Consider the following 14,774-nt stretch of genomic DNA (forward strand, 5'->3'; position numbering starts at 1 on the left):
TGCCTGGCACATAGGACTTAATAAATATTTGTTGACTGATAGAAATTATTTTATCATTATGTTAATAATCAATTATTAATCTGGGATCTAGACTTTTCTCCTTTATTTAGTCACAAAAGGCCTAACCCCCATAAAAAATCAGTCTCTGAAGGACATATAGCTCTTCATTCTTGGACAAGAACCCGCCCAATTACAAGAATTAATTTGTATTCAGAGTGTAATCAGAATCCATTCTGGTCAAGTTCTTAAGAGGGGTGAGTGAAGGAGTCTTTATCCTTGTACTCTTTTATTGGACTTTGGCGTGACCCAACTTATGGAGAAAAACAACTAGAGTGGTCTAGATGCAGATGGATTTCCTTTGTCCAGATTGCTGGACACAGCTGAGTCTCATAATCAAGCTCATTTTTCAGCAGAAGCTGAAGATTTCTAGTCTACCTCATTAAATGTCCATTAATCAGGATTGATTTTCACTTGTCATGAGCATTCCTTTTCAAAAAAATATTTAAGGCTTCCCAGGCTCTTCATGTTTTTGTCTTTAATTACTGAAGCCACTGACTATAAATTTATTGTTTGCCAGCTAGGCTAATTAGTCAATTGATTATTCATTATCCAGAAACACTGTCTCTTGGATTTGTCTCTCTCCTAAGTTTTTTTTTTTACATGTGAATTCTATCAAACATTTATTTTTTATTTTTTTAATAACTTTTTATTGATAGAACTCATGCCAGGGTAATTTTTTACAGCATTATCCCTTGCACTCACTTCTGTTCCAGTTTTTCCCCTCCCTCCCTTCACCCCCTCCCCCAGATGGCAAGCAGTCCTATACATGTTGAATAGGTTACAGTATATCCTGGATACAATATATGTGTGCAGAACCGAACAGTTTTCTTGTTGCACAGGGAGAATTGGATTCAGAAGGTAGAAATAACCCGGGAAGAAAAACAAAAATGCAAGCAGTTTATATTCATCTCCCAGTGTTCTCCTTTGGGTGCAGATGCTTCTGCCCATCTTTGATCCAATAATTGAAACTGAATTAGCTCTCTTTATCGAAGAGATCCACTTCTATCAGAATACATCCTCAAACAGTATCATTGTTGAGGTATATAATGATCTCCTGGTTCTGCTCATTTCACTTAGCATCAGTTCATGTAAGTCTCACCAGTCCTCTCTGTATTCATCCTGCTGGTCATTCCTTACAGAACAATAATATTCCACACTGTTCATATACTACAATTTACTCAACCATTCTCCAATTGATGGGCATCCATTCATTTTCCAGCTTCTAGCCACTACAAACAGGGCTGCCACAAACATTTTGGCACATACAGGTCCCTTTCCCTTCTTTAGTATTTCTTTGGAGTATAAGCCCAGTAGCTCTCTCCTAAGTTGTAATCCTGCATCACTACTTGCCTACAGGACATCTCCAACTTTATGTCCTTTAGCAATGTTTCAAAGAAAAGATTAATTAACTCATTCTCTTTTTTCTCTTTTTCCTATTTCCTTATTTCTTTCAAGGGCACCATCATCCTTCCAGTTGACAGATTCAAAGCCTCAAAATCAATCTCAGTTCTTTGTTCTTTCTCACTCCCTATCAAATCCAACCAATTTTGATTCTTCTTATTATTGTTAATTATCATTCTATGAATCCAAAATACTTTATCATTTTCTCTCTTTTTTTAAAAAAAATTATTTTTTATTATAGCTTTTTATATACAAAACATATGCATGGGTAATTTTTCAACATTGATCCTTGCAAAACCTTCTGTTCCAACTTTTCCTCTCCTTCCCCCTACCCCTGCCCCTAGATGGCAAGTAGTCCCATACATTTTAAATATGTTAAAGTATATGTTAAATACAATATATATCATCTTCTCTTCATGTACAGCTATCACTCTAGTACAGGTCTTATTCTCACTAGTGAAGTGGACTTTTAATCTCCAGTCTCTCCCCATCTCTCCATAGTTATAAACAGAGGTAATAAAACTGAGCCAGAAAGTCTCTTATCACTAGCCGCAAATCACTAGAGCTTAAATTTGATGTGACTAGTTTTCTCAAGAAAATGTTAGTCATGAAGCCAATACAGAAAAACTCATCTTATCACAATAGGGTCACAGATAAGAGATCTGGAAGGGACCACAGGTCATCTAATTCAACCTTATCTTACTATTAAGAAACTGAGATCTAATAAGCTTAAATGACTTGCCCAAGCTGAAACAGATAGTAAGAATCAGAAGCTGTAACATGTAACAGGTATTAAGACTTGAACCCAGGTAACTTACTCAACTTGCTGAAGAGTCTTAAGTACCTGAGAGTAGAGTTGAGCCTTAAAGATTAAAAGGGGAGAAAAAGGATGAGTGAATATAGGAATGTGCAAGCAAGCTATGTCTTGTGAAATGACAAATAGGAAAACCACACAAAGAATCATAGAACTATAAAAGCCATTACTTGACATAGAACAATATATTTTTAAATTTTATTAGCTTCTTCATTTACAAGTTATATGCATGGATAATTTTACAGCACTGACAATTGCCAAACCTTTTATTCCAATTTTTCCCCTCCTTCCCCCCTACCCTCTCCCCTAGATGGCAGGATGACCAATACATGTTAAATATATTAGAGGATAAATTAAATACAAAATAAGTATACATGTCCAAACCATTATTTTGCTGTACAAGAATCGGACTCTGAAATATTGTACAGTAGCCTGTGAAGGAAATAAAAAAATGCAGGTGGGCAAAAATATAGGGATTGGGAATTCCATGTAATGGTTCTTAGTCATCTCCCAGAGTTCTTTTGCTGGGTGTAGCTGGTTCAGTTCATTACTGCTCCATTAGAACTGATTTGTTTCATCTCGTTGCTGAAGATGGCCAGGTCCATCAGAATTGATCATCATATAGTATTGTTGTTGAAGTATATAATGATCTCTTGGTCCTGCTCATTTCACTCATTCTCAGTTCGTGTAAGTCTCTCCAGGCCTTTCTGAAATCATCCTGTTGGTCGTTTCTTACCAAACAATAATATTCCATATTATTCATATACCACAATTTATTCAGCCATTCTCCAATTGATGGGCATCTATAGAACAATATTTTTAAAATGTTTAAAACAGCATTTCTGTTGATCACTTTGAGAAAATGTTTCAAATTTATTTTTCAGGATTTTTTAAGTAAAAGGAAATACAAAATAAATACTAATTCTTTGAAATTATGTATTTTAGAGTATTCTGCCCAAAACATGCCCTTCGAAAAAGCAACCGTAAGTTTGTCTTTTTTGTTTTCTTAATTCAGGAATTTAGATCAGAAACCAAATACAGAACTATAATATAGGACATAAGATAAGTCCTGACCCTGTGATTTCACTAGTACAAGAAACTCCTGGGTGAGGAAGAAATAGATCAATATACTTTCCTAGTCACACAGCCAGAATATGCAGGAATTGACCTAGGTCTTCCTAGCTTTGAAGCCAGCTCTCCATCCTCCTACTAGGAAGCACTGCCCCTATTTTTATCATATAACATCTTAAAATATTGTTAAGATTTAATTTTCCCAAAATAATAAATCTGCCTCCTAGATCAATTTGTACCTAATGTACCATATGGGACTATACAATGCTTAATGTTTTTTTCAGACTGACCATATTGTCTGTTCTGTATATGGCATCTTCCAGATACACTGAAGACATCCTTATCCCCCTTTATCTTTAGCAAAGTCACTTGACTTCTATGGATGAACGTTTCTTCTTTTTTAAAACAATGATGACCCAATTCTTAAAACTCCTTCTCCTCCCCTTTATTATGGGGCTTTTTTTTAAAGCAAACATGGATAAATCTAAATTCTTTATAAAGATGGGCTTGCTATATATGCATATTATGAACGGCCTACTATAAATGGGGAGTCTGGACTTAGAACAGAATATCATGCATTAAGTGACATTCCACTTTCTATTTTTATCTTATAATAGAGAAATGCCATTTCGAAGGAAAACCATATAAAAGGGCATGGATTCTTAATCTTTTTGTGTCATGAATTCCTTTGGCAATCTGGTAAAGACTATAGACCCATTCTCAAATCCATTAGCATTTATTACATATTTACTATGAATAGGTACAGAGTAATGTTTGTTGCCTACATAAATGGAGGAAATAATAAATTACATTTGGAGGTTAGGGAAGATAAAGATGTAAATTTTTTCCATCCAAATTTAAAGAACTCTTAAAGTCTATTCATAGACACTAGGCTAAGAATGCTATTCTAAGGCCCTGTCATCTCAAAGAAATGAAAATTACATGCAAAATGATCTTATTTGAGAGGCCTGTAGAATTGCCCCAAACCCAGGTTTTTATCATTTTATATCTTTTGTAATTCAGTTTATGTTTACATTTAAGGGAAGGGTCCATTAAGAAATCGCAGGTAAAAGATGTCTAGAAAAAAAAAAAAAAGATGTCAGTTCCTTGTGTTTAGCCATCACTGAGGCATTAAGTCATAATAAATTGCACTATAACACATCACATACTGAAGATCCCTAAAGCAAAAGGTGTTCTGTGCCAAAAAGGTGTTCTCCCACCAAAAGTTGATCTGCTGAAGAAGATGAAAAATGCTGGGCTCATTGAAAATTTATTTGAAGCTCTATTAGAGGATCTCCATGGGATTCATTGCAAGATTAAGGACAACACCACCTCAGAAAAAGGTAATGAAATTATTGTGTGTTAAAATGTGTAGAACTTTCCTAAAGATCAGCAAATGAAATAGAACAATTTTCTCTCTGTATTGTTCCTCTATTTCTATTACTTTTCTCTCACATTCTTTTAGAATTTAGATCAGTACAGTAATATTAAACTCAAATAGAAATCGCTCTTTCTTGGCCACATATTGACTTAGAAAACCACAAATTAACATTATTTTTTTTTAATTTTTTTTAAATTACATTTTAATCTGATTCAGACCATATTTGATTGTCTGGGGTGGGAGTTTGATATTCCTAGTTTTATTGAGTGGGAGTTCCTTGAGGACAAGGGCTGTTTTTTTTCTTTGTATTTAGTTATTTAAATGCTTAATGTATTGTCTCTGTATCTAGTGAGCCCTTCCTAAATGTTTGTTCTAATGCATTGTGTACAGCTAGACATCTTGACTCTAAATCCAACATTCTTGAACTGTTATATCAGTCTTATGATATACAGAAGCAAGCCTTCTACATTTTCCAGAGAAAATCTTATTCACAAGATATAATATACATTGAGAAATGGTAGTAATAGGAAAATAAAAAGATATCAACAAAACCTTATTTTAAATAATGAGGCTAATAAAATCATAATGAAGAGAAATGGTAGTAATAGGAAAACAAAAAGATATCAATAAAACCTTATTTTAAATAATGAGGTTAATAAAATCATAATGAAATCTCTTTCAAAAAAAGAGATTTGTTCAAAATTTGTCATTATGTTCTTTGCAGATTGTGTGTGTGTGTGTGTGTGTAGAGGGTGGGATGTTGCAGATGTTAAACTTTTTTAAAGTGTTGCTAGTCTTGTTGAACTATTTTTTTCATCATCTTTTAATTTTATTGAAAGAAATGGTTCTCTGGCAAGGAGCAACGAATTGGCTTATCTGGAAAATATAAGCAATATAAAAAGATATCAATAACAATTTATTTAGCAAACATGTAATTATGTACGTTCCAAGCTGCATTCAATCACAAAACATTCAACTGACAGTTAAGAAAAGCAGGTAAATATTTCAAGTTGATTTGTGCAGAATTTTGTCTCCCTAAAAATTCCTCTTTCTTTATTGTCCAATTCAGAATTCAGATCATCACAACAAAGTTTTTCCAACTGACAAAAAATGGTTGTTGAAAAGAGTTATTTTATAATTTTTCACTTCTAGATTGGAGCTTAATTTGATAACTCTTTGCTAGAGATCTGGGGCATCCTATTCTAAGTTATGAACTCTTTATAATCACAGGTGCAGATAGATAAACACTAAACTTCAGTCAAATTAAATTATTCCCTTATTCCTAAGAATGAGAATTATAAAAAGCAAATAAATTTTGTTTATTCTTTTCATGTGGCTAAATCACTGATAAGGAACACAGTATTATTTTATATTTGTTCTAACGCAATCTAAATTCATAGGTGTGTAATTTTGTTTTCTTTGAATATATTTTGATGAGTTTTTGATGGGGTTGTTTTCTCCGTTTGAATGTGAGTTCACTGAGGGAGGGCAATCATTTTGTGTTTCTAGTATAGTTAAGTGCTTAATGACAGCATTGACTAATGAAGATCTGATCCCATGAAAACAGTTGACTGAAATGAATCTTTCTCCCTTTTTCCCTCCCAGAGTTAGAAGAAATTGCAACATCACTTTTTGACTGTGCCATATTTAGAAAATCATTGAGAAAAATATCTACAGGTATGTACTTTTGAATTATAAAATAAACAATAGCAGTTTATAAAAATATTTATGGAATGGAAAGAGTGAGTAAATAGAGAGAAGGCCCCCAGTCAAGGAAAACTGGGTTCAAATTCCTTCTCTGGCAACTATTCATATGACCACTAACCTTTCAGTTACCCAGGCACCTCTCCCTGTAAGTTGCAGAACATATACTAATTTGAGTTCTCTTCTGAGATTTCTCTATACCATTGAAATCGCAGATTGAAACTCCTCACCATTTTTTGAACACAAAACATGCCTTTTTTTTCCTTGCAAGATTCTCTAGATCTGTGAATGAATGAATGAATGAATGAATGAATGAATGAATGAATGAAAAAATAATACTTTGCAAAAGGTAATCTCATGTTAATGTTTGGAGAGGCAACTTCATAATCCTCTCTTAGAGAAAAGTTGTTACCTTATTTGGGGTGATTCTCATGGACTATAAAACATGTAAAGATGGATTGTAACAATGATCACTCTGAAGAAAGATAAAACCAAAGGTGATCTCCAGTTTACCACCAAAGATCTCTGAAGCATTTTCATGAGATATAGAGCATTAGTGCAAACATTCTTATTAAGTTATATCATAGGTGGTAGTGGTCTGCATTTTCTTACAATAAAATTTGATTTTATGTTTTGTCATGAAGTAATCTGAGTGATAATTATGGATGGAGTCTTCACAGGGATTTGCTGTCCAGGCAAGGTTTAAACCAAAAATAGACTTGTGCAGTGAAAATGAAAAGTGAGTATATTTGTAGGGAGAGATAACAGGCGAGTTATTAATTCTTTTTTTGTGTGTGAGACCTAAATTCCCTGCTTCATTTAAGATATGAATAACTACCCTCCATTCCCCAATAAGAATACCATGTTTCATAAAGAAATCTTGGGATAAAACAAATTAGAATTTTGATGTTTTGAATTAATCTAACATCTTTAAAATGATTTAAGATATATTTGGAAGTGATTTGTGAGCAAGGGCACAATATTTCATGCTGTAAAAAATAAGAATCTGAAATAATTTTATTTTTTCTCCCTATAGATACTAGGATATCAGAACTTCGAAATGAGCAGGAACATTTGCAGAAGAAGATAGATGTACTAGAAGTCATTAGAGAAAACATGTTTGCTCCTCAGGAAGATATACAGCATTAAATCCTCAGTTGGTTCTTGACCTTTCTTTTTAACTTACTGGGTCTTAAATTGGGGACATATATAATTTTTTAAAAAATATTTCATTAAAATGCTTGTACCTATACTATGACTTCTCAATGATTTTCCCCTCCATTCCAAGTAGAACCCTCTCTTGTAAGTCTTCCCCATTAGATTGTGAACTTGATGTGAACAGTCATTGGCTTCTGTCTTTTTGTATTCTCAACACTTAGCACAATGCCTGGCACATTGTAGGTGCTTAATATTAATTTTGATTGATTGATTACTCATTTATATGAGTTTATTTTATATGGGTTTAAAAGTCATAGCTTTTATTATGAAAACTACTCATATTGATTCTGTGACTTAAAAAAAGAAATTGATCCTTAGTTGTTGTTCAGACCTTTCATTTTTCTCCAACCCCATTTAGAGTTTTCTTGGCAAAGATACTGGAGCAGCCATTTTACAGATGAGGAAAATGAGGCAAACTGAAGTTAAGTGACTTGTCCAGAGTCACACAGCTAATAAAGATCTGGGTCTGGATTTGAATTCAGATCTTTCTGATTCCAGGTGGAACACTCTTACCTACTTTACCACCTTGCTGCCTTTAATTAATTCCACTTACAGTTAAATGATGTTATCCTGTAACAGCCTAAGTCATGATTGTTCACTGGCCTGTGGTGACTCAATTTACAGATCTAGTTTTCCTACTAATTACTCATTTCCTACTAATTAGTGATCTGTTCTTGTGTCAGAGAACTATGTTACCTTTGAAGGAAGCAGGTAGATCCCAGGGAGTCTGGTCTGGTCTCTTACATCACTAAGCTAAGTGTCCAGGATGTCCAATTTGTCATCCAAAAAACTCTGGCTTGTTATCTCTGTCCCTGCAGATGCAAAGACTCAAACAACAAACATTTCTTAGTCACAGGAGGGGAATGCTGTGACCATTCCCAAGCTTCTATCCAGTCACGTTTTCTTCTATCTGGGATGCTAGGCTTCCTGTTTAACGTACTTTCCAAAATGATAAAAGAGAATTGTCTCTTTCCTCCTCCCCGCTCATTTGAGGTCTTAGCTTTGCAGGGGAAGTGGAGATCCTATTTGTTGGTAAACTTGTGCTTTACTAATAAATTGATCATGCTTGAAACACTGTGCCTCAGTCTGCCTTAATTGTACCTGTTACCACAAAGGGAGTGAGGAGGGAAACTGAGCTCTGAGGCAGGTGAAGGGATTTCTCCTTTAAGGGCGCTCAGATGAGACTCCACTAGGACTAGTGAAACTCTCAGTCCTAGCTTTGCTGAGCCAAGGTAACCCACACAATGCTGGGGATATCTTTGCTTGTTTCTGTTGTGTCCTGTTTGTGTTCAAAAGTGTGACTGCTGACAACACTTAGCAATAATAATCATCCTAGATATCATTAAGACCATTGGATAATGTTTTCCTTCTCATAGGGCTTCCTGCCAGAAGTCCTTATTATTGACATTTATATCCCTTTAGGTAAATACTATAACACTTAGGAACTGCCTACCTCTTCTTCAGGAAATTAAGGAGTAAAAAATCTGAGATACTTCCTATTTGAAGAGGGGATTGGGGAAGTCCCATAATTAGCAACCATTAATATAACAAGTGGTATGGCCCACAGTCACCAATAACCATAACTGGTAAGTGATTAACAAACCAGTAAAGAAATCTTACCAGATAGAAAGGGGAAAAAATCAAAATTATTAGTAAAAAAGATATACATATATGTTATAAATTTGATTTGCAAAGGGTCTTTCATTTGTGCACAAAAAAATTTTTTAAGAAGTTTTGTCACTAGCTCTATTGTTTTTCTATCTGTCTTGTGGGGATAATCCCTCATTTTATCGAGACTGTTTTTAAATAATAGCTTTTTATTTTCAAAATATATGCAGAGAGTTTTCAAAATTCATCCTTGCAAAATACAAATTCCAAATTTTGTTCTCCTCCCTCTAAACAGCAAATAATCAAATATAGGTTAAACGTGCAATTCTTCTATACATATTTCCATAGTTATTATGGTACACAAAAAAAAAATTAGATCAAAAGGGAAAGAAAATGAGAAAGAAAACAAAAGACAAATAAATAACAACAAAAAGAGTGAAAATGCTGTGTTGTAATCCATACTCAGTTCCCACTGTCTTCTCTCTGGTTCTCTTCATCACTGAACAATTGGAACTGGTCTGAATTATTGAACATCCATCAGAATTGATCATCACATAATCTTCTTGTTGCCATGTACAATGTTCTCCTTCTTCTGCTCATTTCACTCAAACTGGGCCTTTCTAAAATCATCCTGCTGGTGGTTTTTTATAGAACAATCATATTCCACAACATTCATAGCCATTCTCCAACTGATGGGCATCCATTCAGTTTCCAGTTTCTTGCCACAAACATTCTTTCACATGTGGGGCCCTTTCCCTCTTTTACAATCTCTTTGGGATATGCAGTTTGATAGCCCTTTGGACATAGTTCCAAAATGCTCTATTGAGACTGCTTTTAGAAAATTTTTAGAAGGAAAAAACTGGCTGGAAAAAACTTTTCTGTGTCTTGTGAATTAACTTTTTCGTGGGAAAAAGAATATAAACCTTTCTGAGGAGTTTTCTAAGTGTTCAGAAAGTTCCCTCTTTTCTTTACATTTCTAAGGTCTGGCCAAATTTTGGGAGAGATAAAGTCAGGGAAAAAAAGGGAATCTTTTCCCTCAGACTATATAACTTTATGATATTAAACACTAATTAGAGGGCAGCTGGGTGATACAGAGGATAGAGTCAGGCCTAGACTTAGGAAGACTCATCTTCCTGAATTTAAATCAGGCCTTAGACACTTCCTTGCTGTGTGACAATGGGAAAGTCATTTAACCCTATTTCCCTCAATTTCCCCATCAGTAAAATGAGCTAGAGAAGAAAATGCTAAACAAATCTATTTTCTTTTTAAAATTTTTAAAAATTATTATATATTTTTTGTTTACAAAACATATGCATAGGTAACTTTTTCAACATTGACCCTTGCAAAATCTTCTGTTCCAAATTTATCCTTTGTTCTCTCCATCTCCTCCCCTAGATGGCAGGTAGTCCAATACATGTTAAATATGTTAAATTATATGTAAAATCCAATATATTTATACAGTTATTTTGCTGCACAAGAAAAATAGGATCTAGAAAGAAAAAACCTGAGAAGGAAAACAAAAATTCAAGCAAACAGTAATAGAGAGAATGGAAATGCTATGCTGTGGTCCCCACTCATTTCCCATAGTTCTCTCTCTGGATTTAGATGATTCTCTTCATCACTGAACAATTGGAACTGGTTTGAATTATCTCATTGTTGAAGAGAGCCATGTCCATCAGAATTGATCATTGTATAGTCTTCTTGTTGCTGTGTATAATGATCTCCAGGTCCTGCTCATTTCCCTCAGCATCAGTTCATGTAAGTCTCTCCAGGCCTTTCTGAAATTATCCTGCTGGTCATTTCTTACAGAACAATAATATTCCATAACATTCATATGCCATAATTTATTCAGCCATTCTCCAGTTGATGAGCATCCATTCAGTTTCCAGTTTCTTGCCACTACAAACAGGGCTGCCACAAACATTTGTGCACATACAGGTCCCTTTCCCTCCTTTAAGATCTCTTTGGAATATAAGCCCAGTTGAAACACTGCCAGATCAAAGGGTATGCACAGTTGGATAAATTTTTGAGCACAATTCCAAATTGTTCTCCAGAATGGTTGGATCTGTTCACAACACCAATAATGTATCAGTATCCCACTTTTCCTACATCCCCTCCAGCATTTGCCATTATCTTTCCCTTCATCTTAGCCAATCTGAGCAATGTGTAGTGGTGTCTCAGAGTTGTCTTAGTTTGCATTTCTCTGATCAATAGTGCAAATCTAATATATTTTCCAAGAAAACCCTAAATGGAGTCACAGAGTTAGACATGACTGAACAATAACAAAAGTAATAAGAAACTGAGGTTGTAACTAAAAATGTAAATTCTCTTGTGAATTTCCAAAATTTAGGATTTTTATAAATGCTAAAATATTGTAGTGAGTTTGGGGTTAAAATTCTTTAGAATTTGTTTTAAGGAAATTAAGAATACAACTGTGAATGTTACATGGACCTTTTATCACTTGTCCCCTGGAAAGTGATAGATATGTTGTTTTATGTGCAAGAGGAAAGTAATTTTACTGAATAAAGAAAAAATAATTAGTGAAATTCCAGAATGGGGAAAAAATAGTTGTAGCTTGTTTTTTTAAATAGCTGTATCCTGACTCCCCCACTCCCACCCCACCCCCTAAAGAGAGAAAAGTTTGTGCAAATCAGGGAACAACCAAAAGTAAATAAATTTTATTAAAATATCTAATTGAATACAAAGTGTGACAGATGATACTAATACCCCAATTTTATTCTAACAATATTGATCAGTTTGATTTGATTCCATAGGGATAGTATTGTATTAGGCCTCTGGACTATGAATTGCAAATTATGAATTAATTTCCTTAATTTTAAGATGATAGGGAAAAAACTTTCATCTTTGATTTTTGCCTTGTTATGGTGACCAAGCCTAGTGAGTCCAAGGTGACTCAATGACATGAAAGGTCCTCCAGCTATTTTTGTTTTCCTTACATCCCTCATCATCCCTCTATTGCCCAATATGGGGAGATGGCCATGAATATTAGGCCAATAAATGACACTTGTTTGCTGGCCTATTGACCCATCAGCCCATGTAGATGTTTTGACATCTGTTTATCAGCCCAATAAATGGGTCTGCTTGTCAGCTCTGTAGGGCCTTCTGAAAGTTCTGTCTAACAGCTCATTTGTCAGCCATAGGATTTTATTTTGTATTGTTCCTCCTGGATGATCAAAGCCAACTAACCAATGAAATTTTGTATTTTTAGTTTGCTTCATCTGTATGTTCTGAGTCTCAAGCACCATAAAACTAAGGCCCTGGAAAAAGGGAGTATCTCAAATCATGAAGTCCACTTCATTAGAAGGGGCCATGGAGCCATTAATAAAGTGCTCCTGGCTTAGAGCTCTACCTCAATGCTTTTTCTTGCAATCTGGACAAAAATTATGCAATTAATTTAGGAAAAAAAAAATCTAATTGGTAAATTTAGGCATCAGAAATTTTGCTGTAAATTGCATTGGACTCCCCAATTCAGACATGGATATTAATTGGAGTAGATTTTGAACAACTTGTCAAAAAATGAAATTCCTATCCATTTAACTGCATGTTTTAAAAAGGGAAGAAAAATAATTATGTGTGGGAGTCAGAAAAGAAAAGAAAAACATGTTGAGTGAATTTGAGTATTCATGAGGCCTGGCAAATGTTACATTTGTGTAATTAAGCCAGTGTTTCACCAAACTTAAGAAAAAATGCCAGCAGTTCAATGGGAGTGACATCTGTGAACTGCTATCAGTGAATGTCTGTCCCTAGGAAATTGTTTTTGTTTTTGTTTTGTTTCCAAATTCGATCTTGGCAAGAGTAAGGCCCAAAGAGTGTCACAAAGAGTTTGACATGACTTAAATACCACCGCACAACAACAAAACCTTAGCATCTGTGAAATAAATTCATTTGTGTAGCCACTGAACTTAGAAATGAAATCATCGGTTTGTTATTACTTGCTGGTAACTAGGTATTCATGCAGAGGACTAGATCTTTAACAGCAATTGATCCTTCTAAGAGAGGAATTAGCTGCAGTGGAAAATGTTGGAAGAGCAACAAGATCAGATGATTATATATGTTATTTTAAATCTTTAATTCATTTTACAAATTAAACCCTCTTTTTAAGGTTCTTCCTTCAGCCTATATTGGCTGTGTCTATATCAAGTTTAGATAAAGAAATGGCAAGTGAAATGCAAAAATTTAAATTCTCTGAAGCTTCAAGTGAACTATGGGTTCCTAATTTGATGTTCTTTTTATGACTGTATTGTTATAGGATTAGAACCATAAGGTTTGAACTAGTTTCCACCATATGAACTAGCTATTAGAAAAGTAAAATTTAAGAGGCTATACTAAATTGTGCTGAGTATCATAACTGGCAGTTTTTAGCAGAATTGCCTATATTCTTTGCAAGTGATTTAGAACCGGAGAAGCAAATTTACTGAAGAGAACTAGAACTGTCTGGAGAATGAGACCTATTTCAGAATGTCCAAGAAAAATTGTTTCCAGAGACTAAGGATGAATAGGATATCTGGGATCCAAGATGAAATGTGTTAATTAAATGGACATTGGGAACACATATTTAAACTACTATAAAAGTTTTCTAAATTCAGATAGAAACAAGGAGGACAAGGGGAAAGGAGGGGATAAGGAAGGGATCCTTGGAAGTTAAGTAATTAAAGAGCAAAGTAGTGGGTAGAAGTAAAGCAGAGAGATGCACACAAAATGAAATAAATATCAGAGTAGGATTTATTAGATTAAAAAAATCAGGTTTTAGTAATTATGATTTCAGACAAAATTAAAGCTAAAATAAGGTTAAAAAAGAGAAAAATGGGAAACTACACTGCATGTCAACCATATTAATATCTTTTTAGACTACTTAAAACAACTAAATAGTAAAGGATGAAATATTGCTGTGGTGTAGTAAATGATGAATTGGTGGAGTTAAAAAATATAGAAATTTAGACTTATGAAGGCAAATATTATCTATCTTGAGAGAAATAGGGGACAAATATAGTATGGTTTTACATAAGTACATATGAATGCATGTGTGAATTATTATAAATAGCTAAGGATGTATACATGTAATGTGCATGCATGTATATGTAAAATATATATGTGTGATATGTTTATGCATATTTAACTTGTAGCCTTGGGGAGAAGGGGAAAAAAAGAATAAAGTGAAAAGTGGGCTGCAGAAAACAAAAGAAAATCTACAAAGAAAAGTCCAGATGGACAGCTCTGAACATAATGTGTAGTGTTTATTAAATAGTATTTTTTGAAATGGAAATGTATTACTTTATATTCTGAATCCTCTCTTATGTCTTGCTGTATAAATGGTAATTTTTTCTTTTTCTATTTTGTATTTCACTTTTTAATTAATAAAATAAATGGATATTTGGAATAATTTACTAAGCTACAAGGCAACTTGATGTTAGGTAATACTGATGATCATTACTGTACTACTTTGGTATCTTTGTTGAGATTGCTTGGTTACAATGGTGACATAAATATCCCCACTAA

General features: G+C 34.0%; 1 protein-coding gene across 1 annotated transcript in view; it reads left to right on the top strand.

Moving 5' to 3' along the window:
- SETDB2 (SET domain bifurcated histone lysine methyltransferase 2) overlaps positions 1–8,721 on the top strand; it is a 105,112-nt gene extending 96,391 nt beyond the window's left edge. The window contains exons 19-22 of the mRNA XM_051990716.1: positions 3,221–3,258; positions 4,555–4,689; positions 6,333–6,404; positions 7,468–8,721. Coding sequence (XP_051846676.1) covers positions 3,221–3,258; positions 4,555–4,689; positions 6,333–6,404; positions 7,468–7,580 — 358 coding nt within the window. The 3' untranslated portion in view covers positions 7,581–8,721. The remainder of the gene's footprint in view (positions 1–3,220; positions 3,259–4,554; positions 4,690–6,332; positions 6,405–7,467) is intronic.
- The last annotated feature ends 6,053 nt before the right edge of the window (positions 8,722–14,774 follow it).

The sequence above is a fragment of the Antechinus flavipes genome, chromosome 3 (assembly GCF_016432865.1).
Source record: "Antechinus flavipes isolate AdamAnt ecotype Samford, QLD, Australia chromosome 3, AdamAnt_v2, whole genome shotgun sequence".
Taxonomy (NCBI): Eukaryota; Metazoa; Chordata; class Mammalia; order Dasyuromorphia; family Dasyuridae; genus Antechinus; species Antechinus flavipes.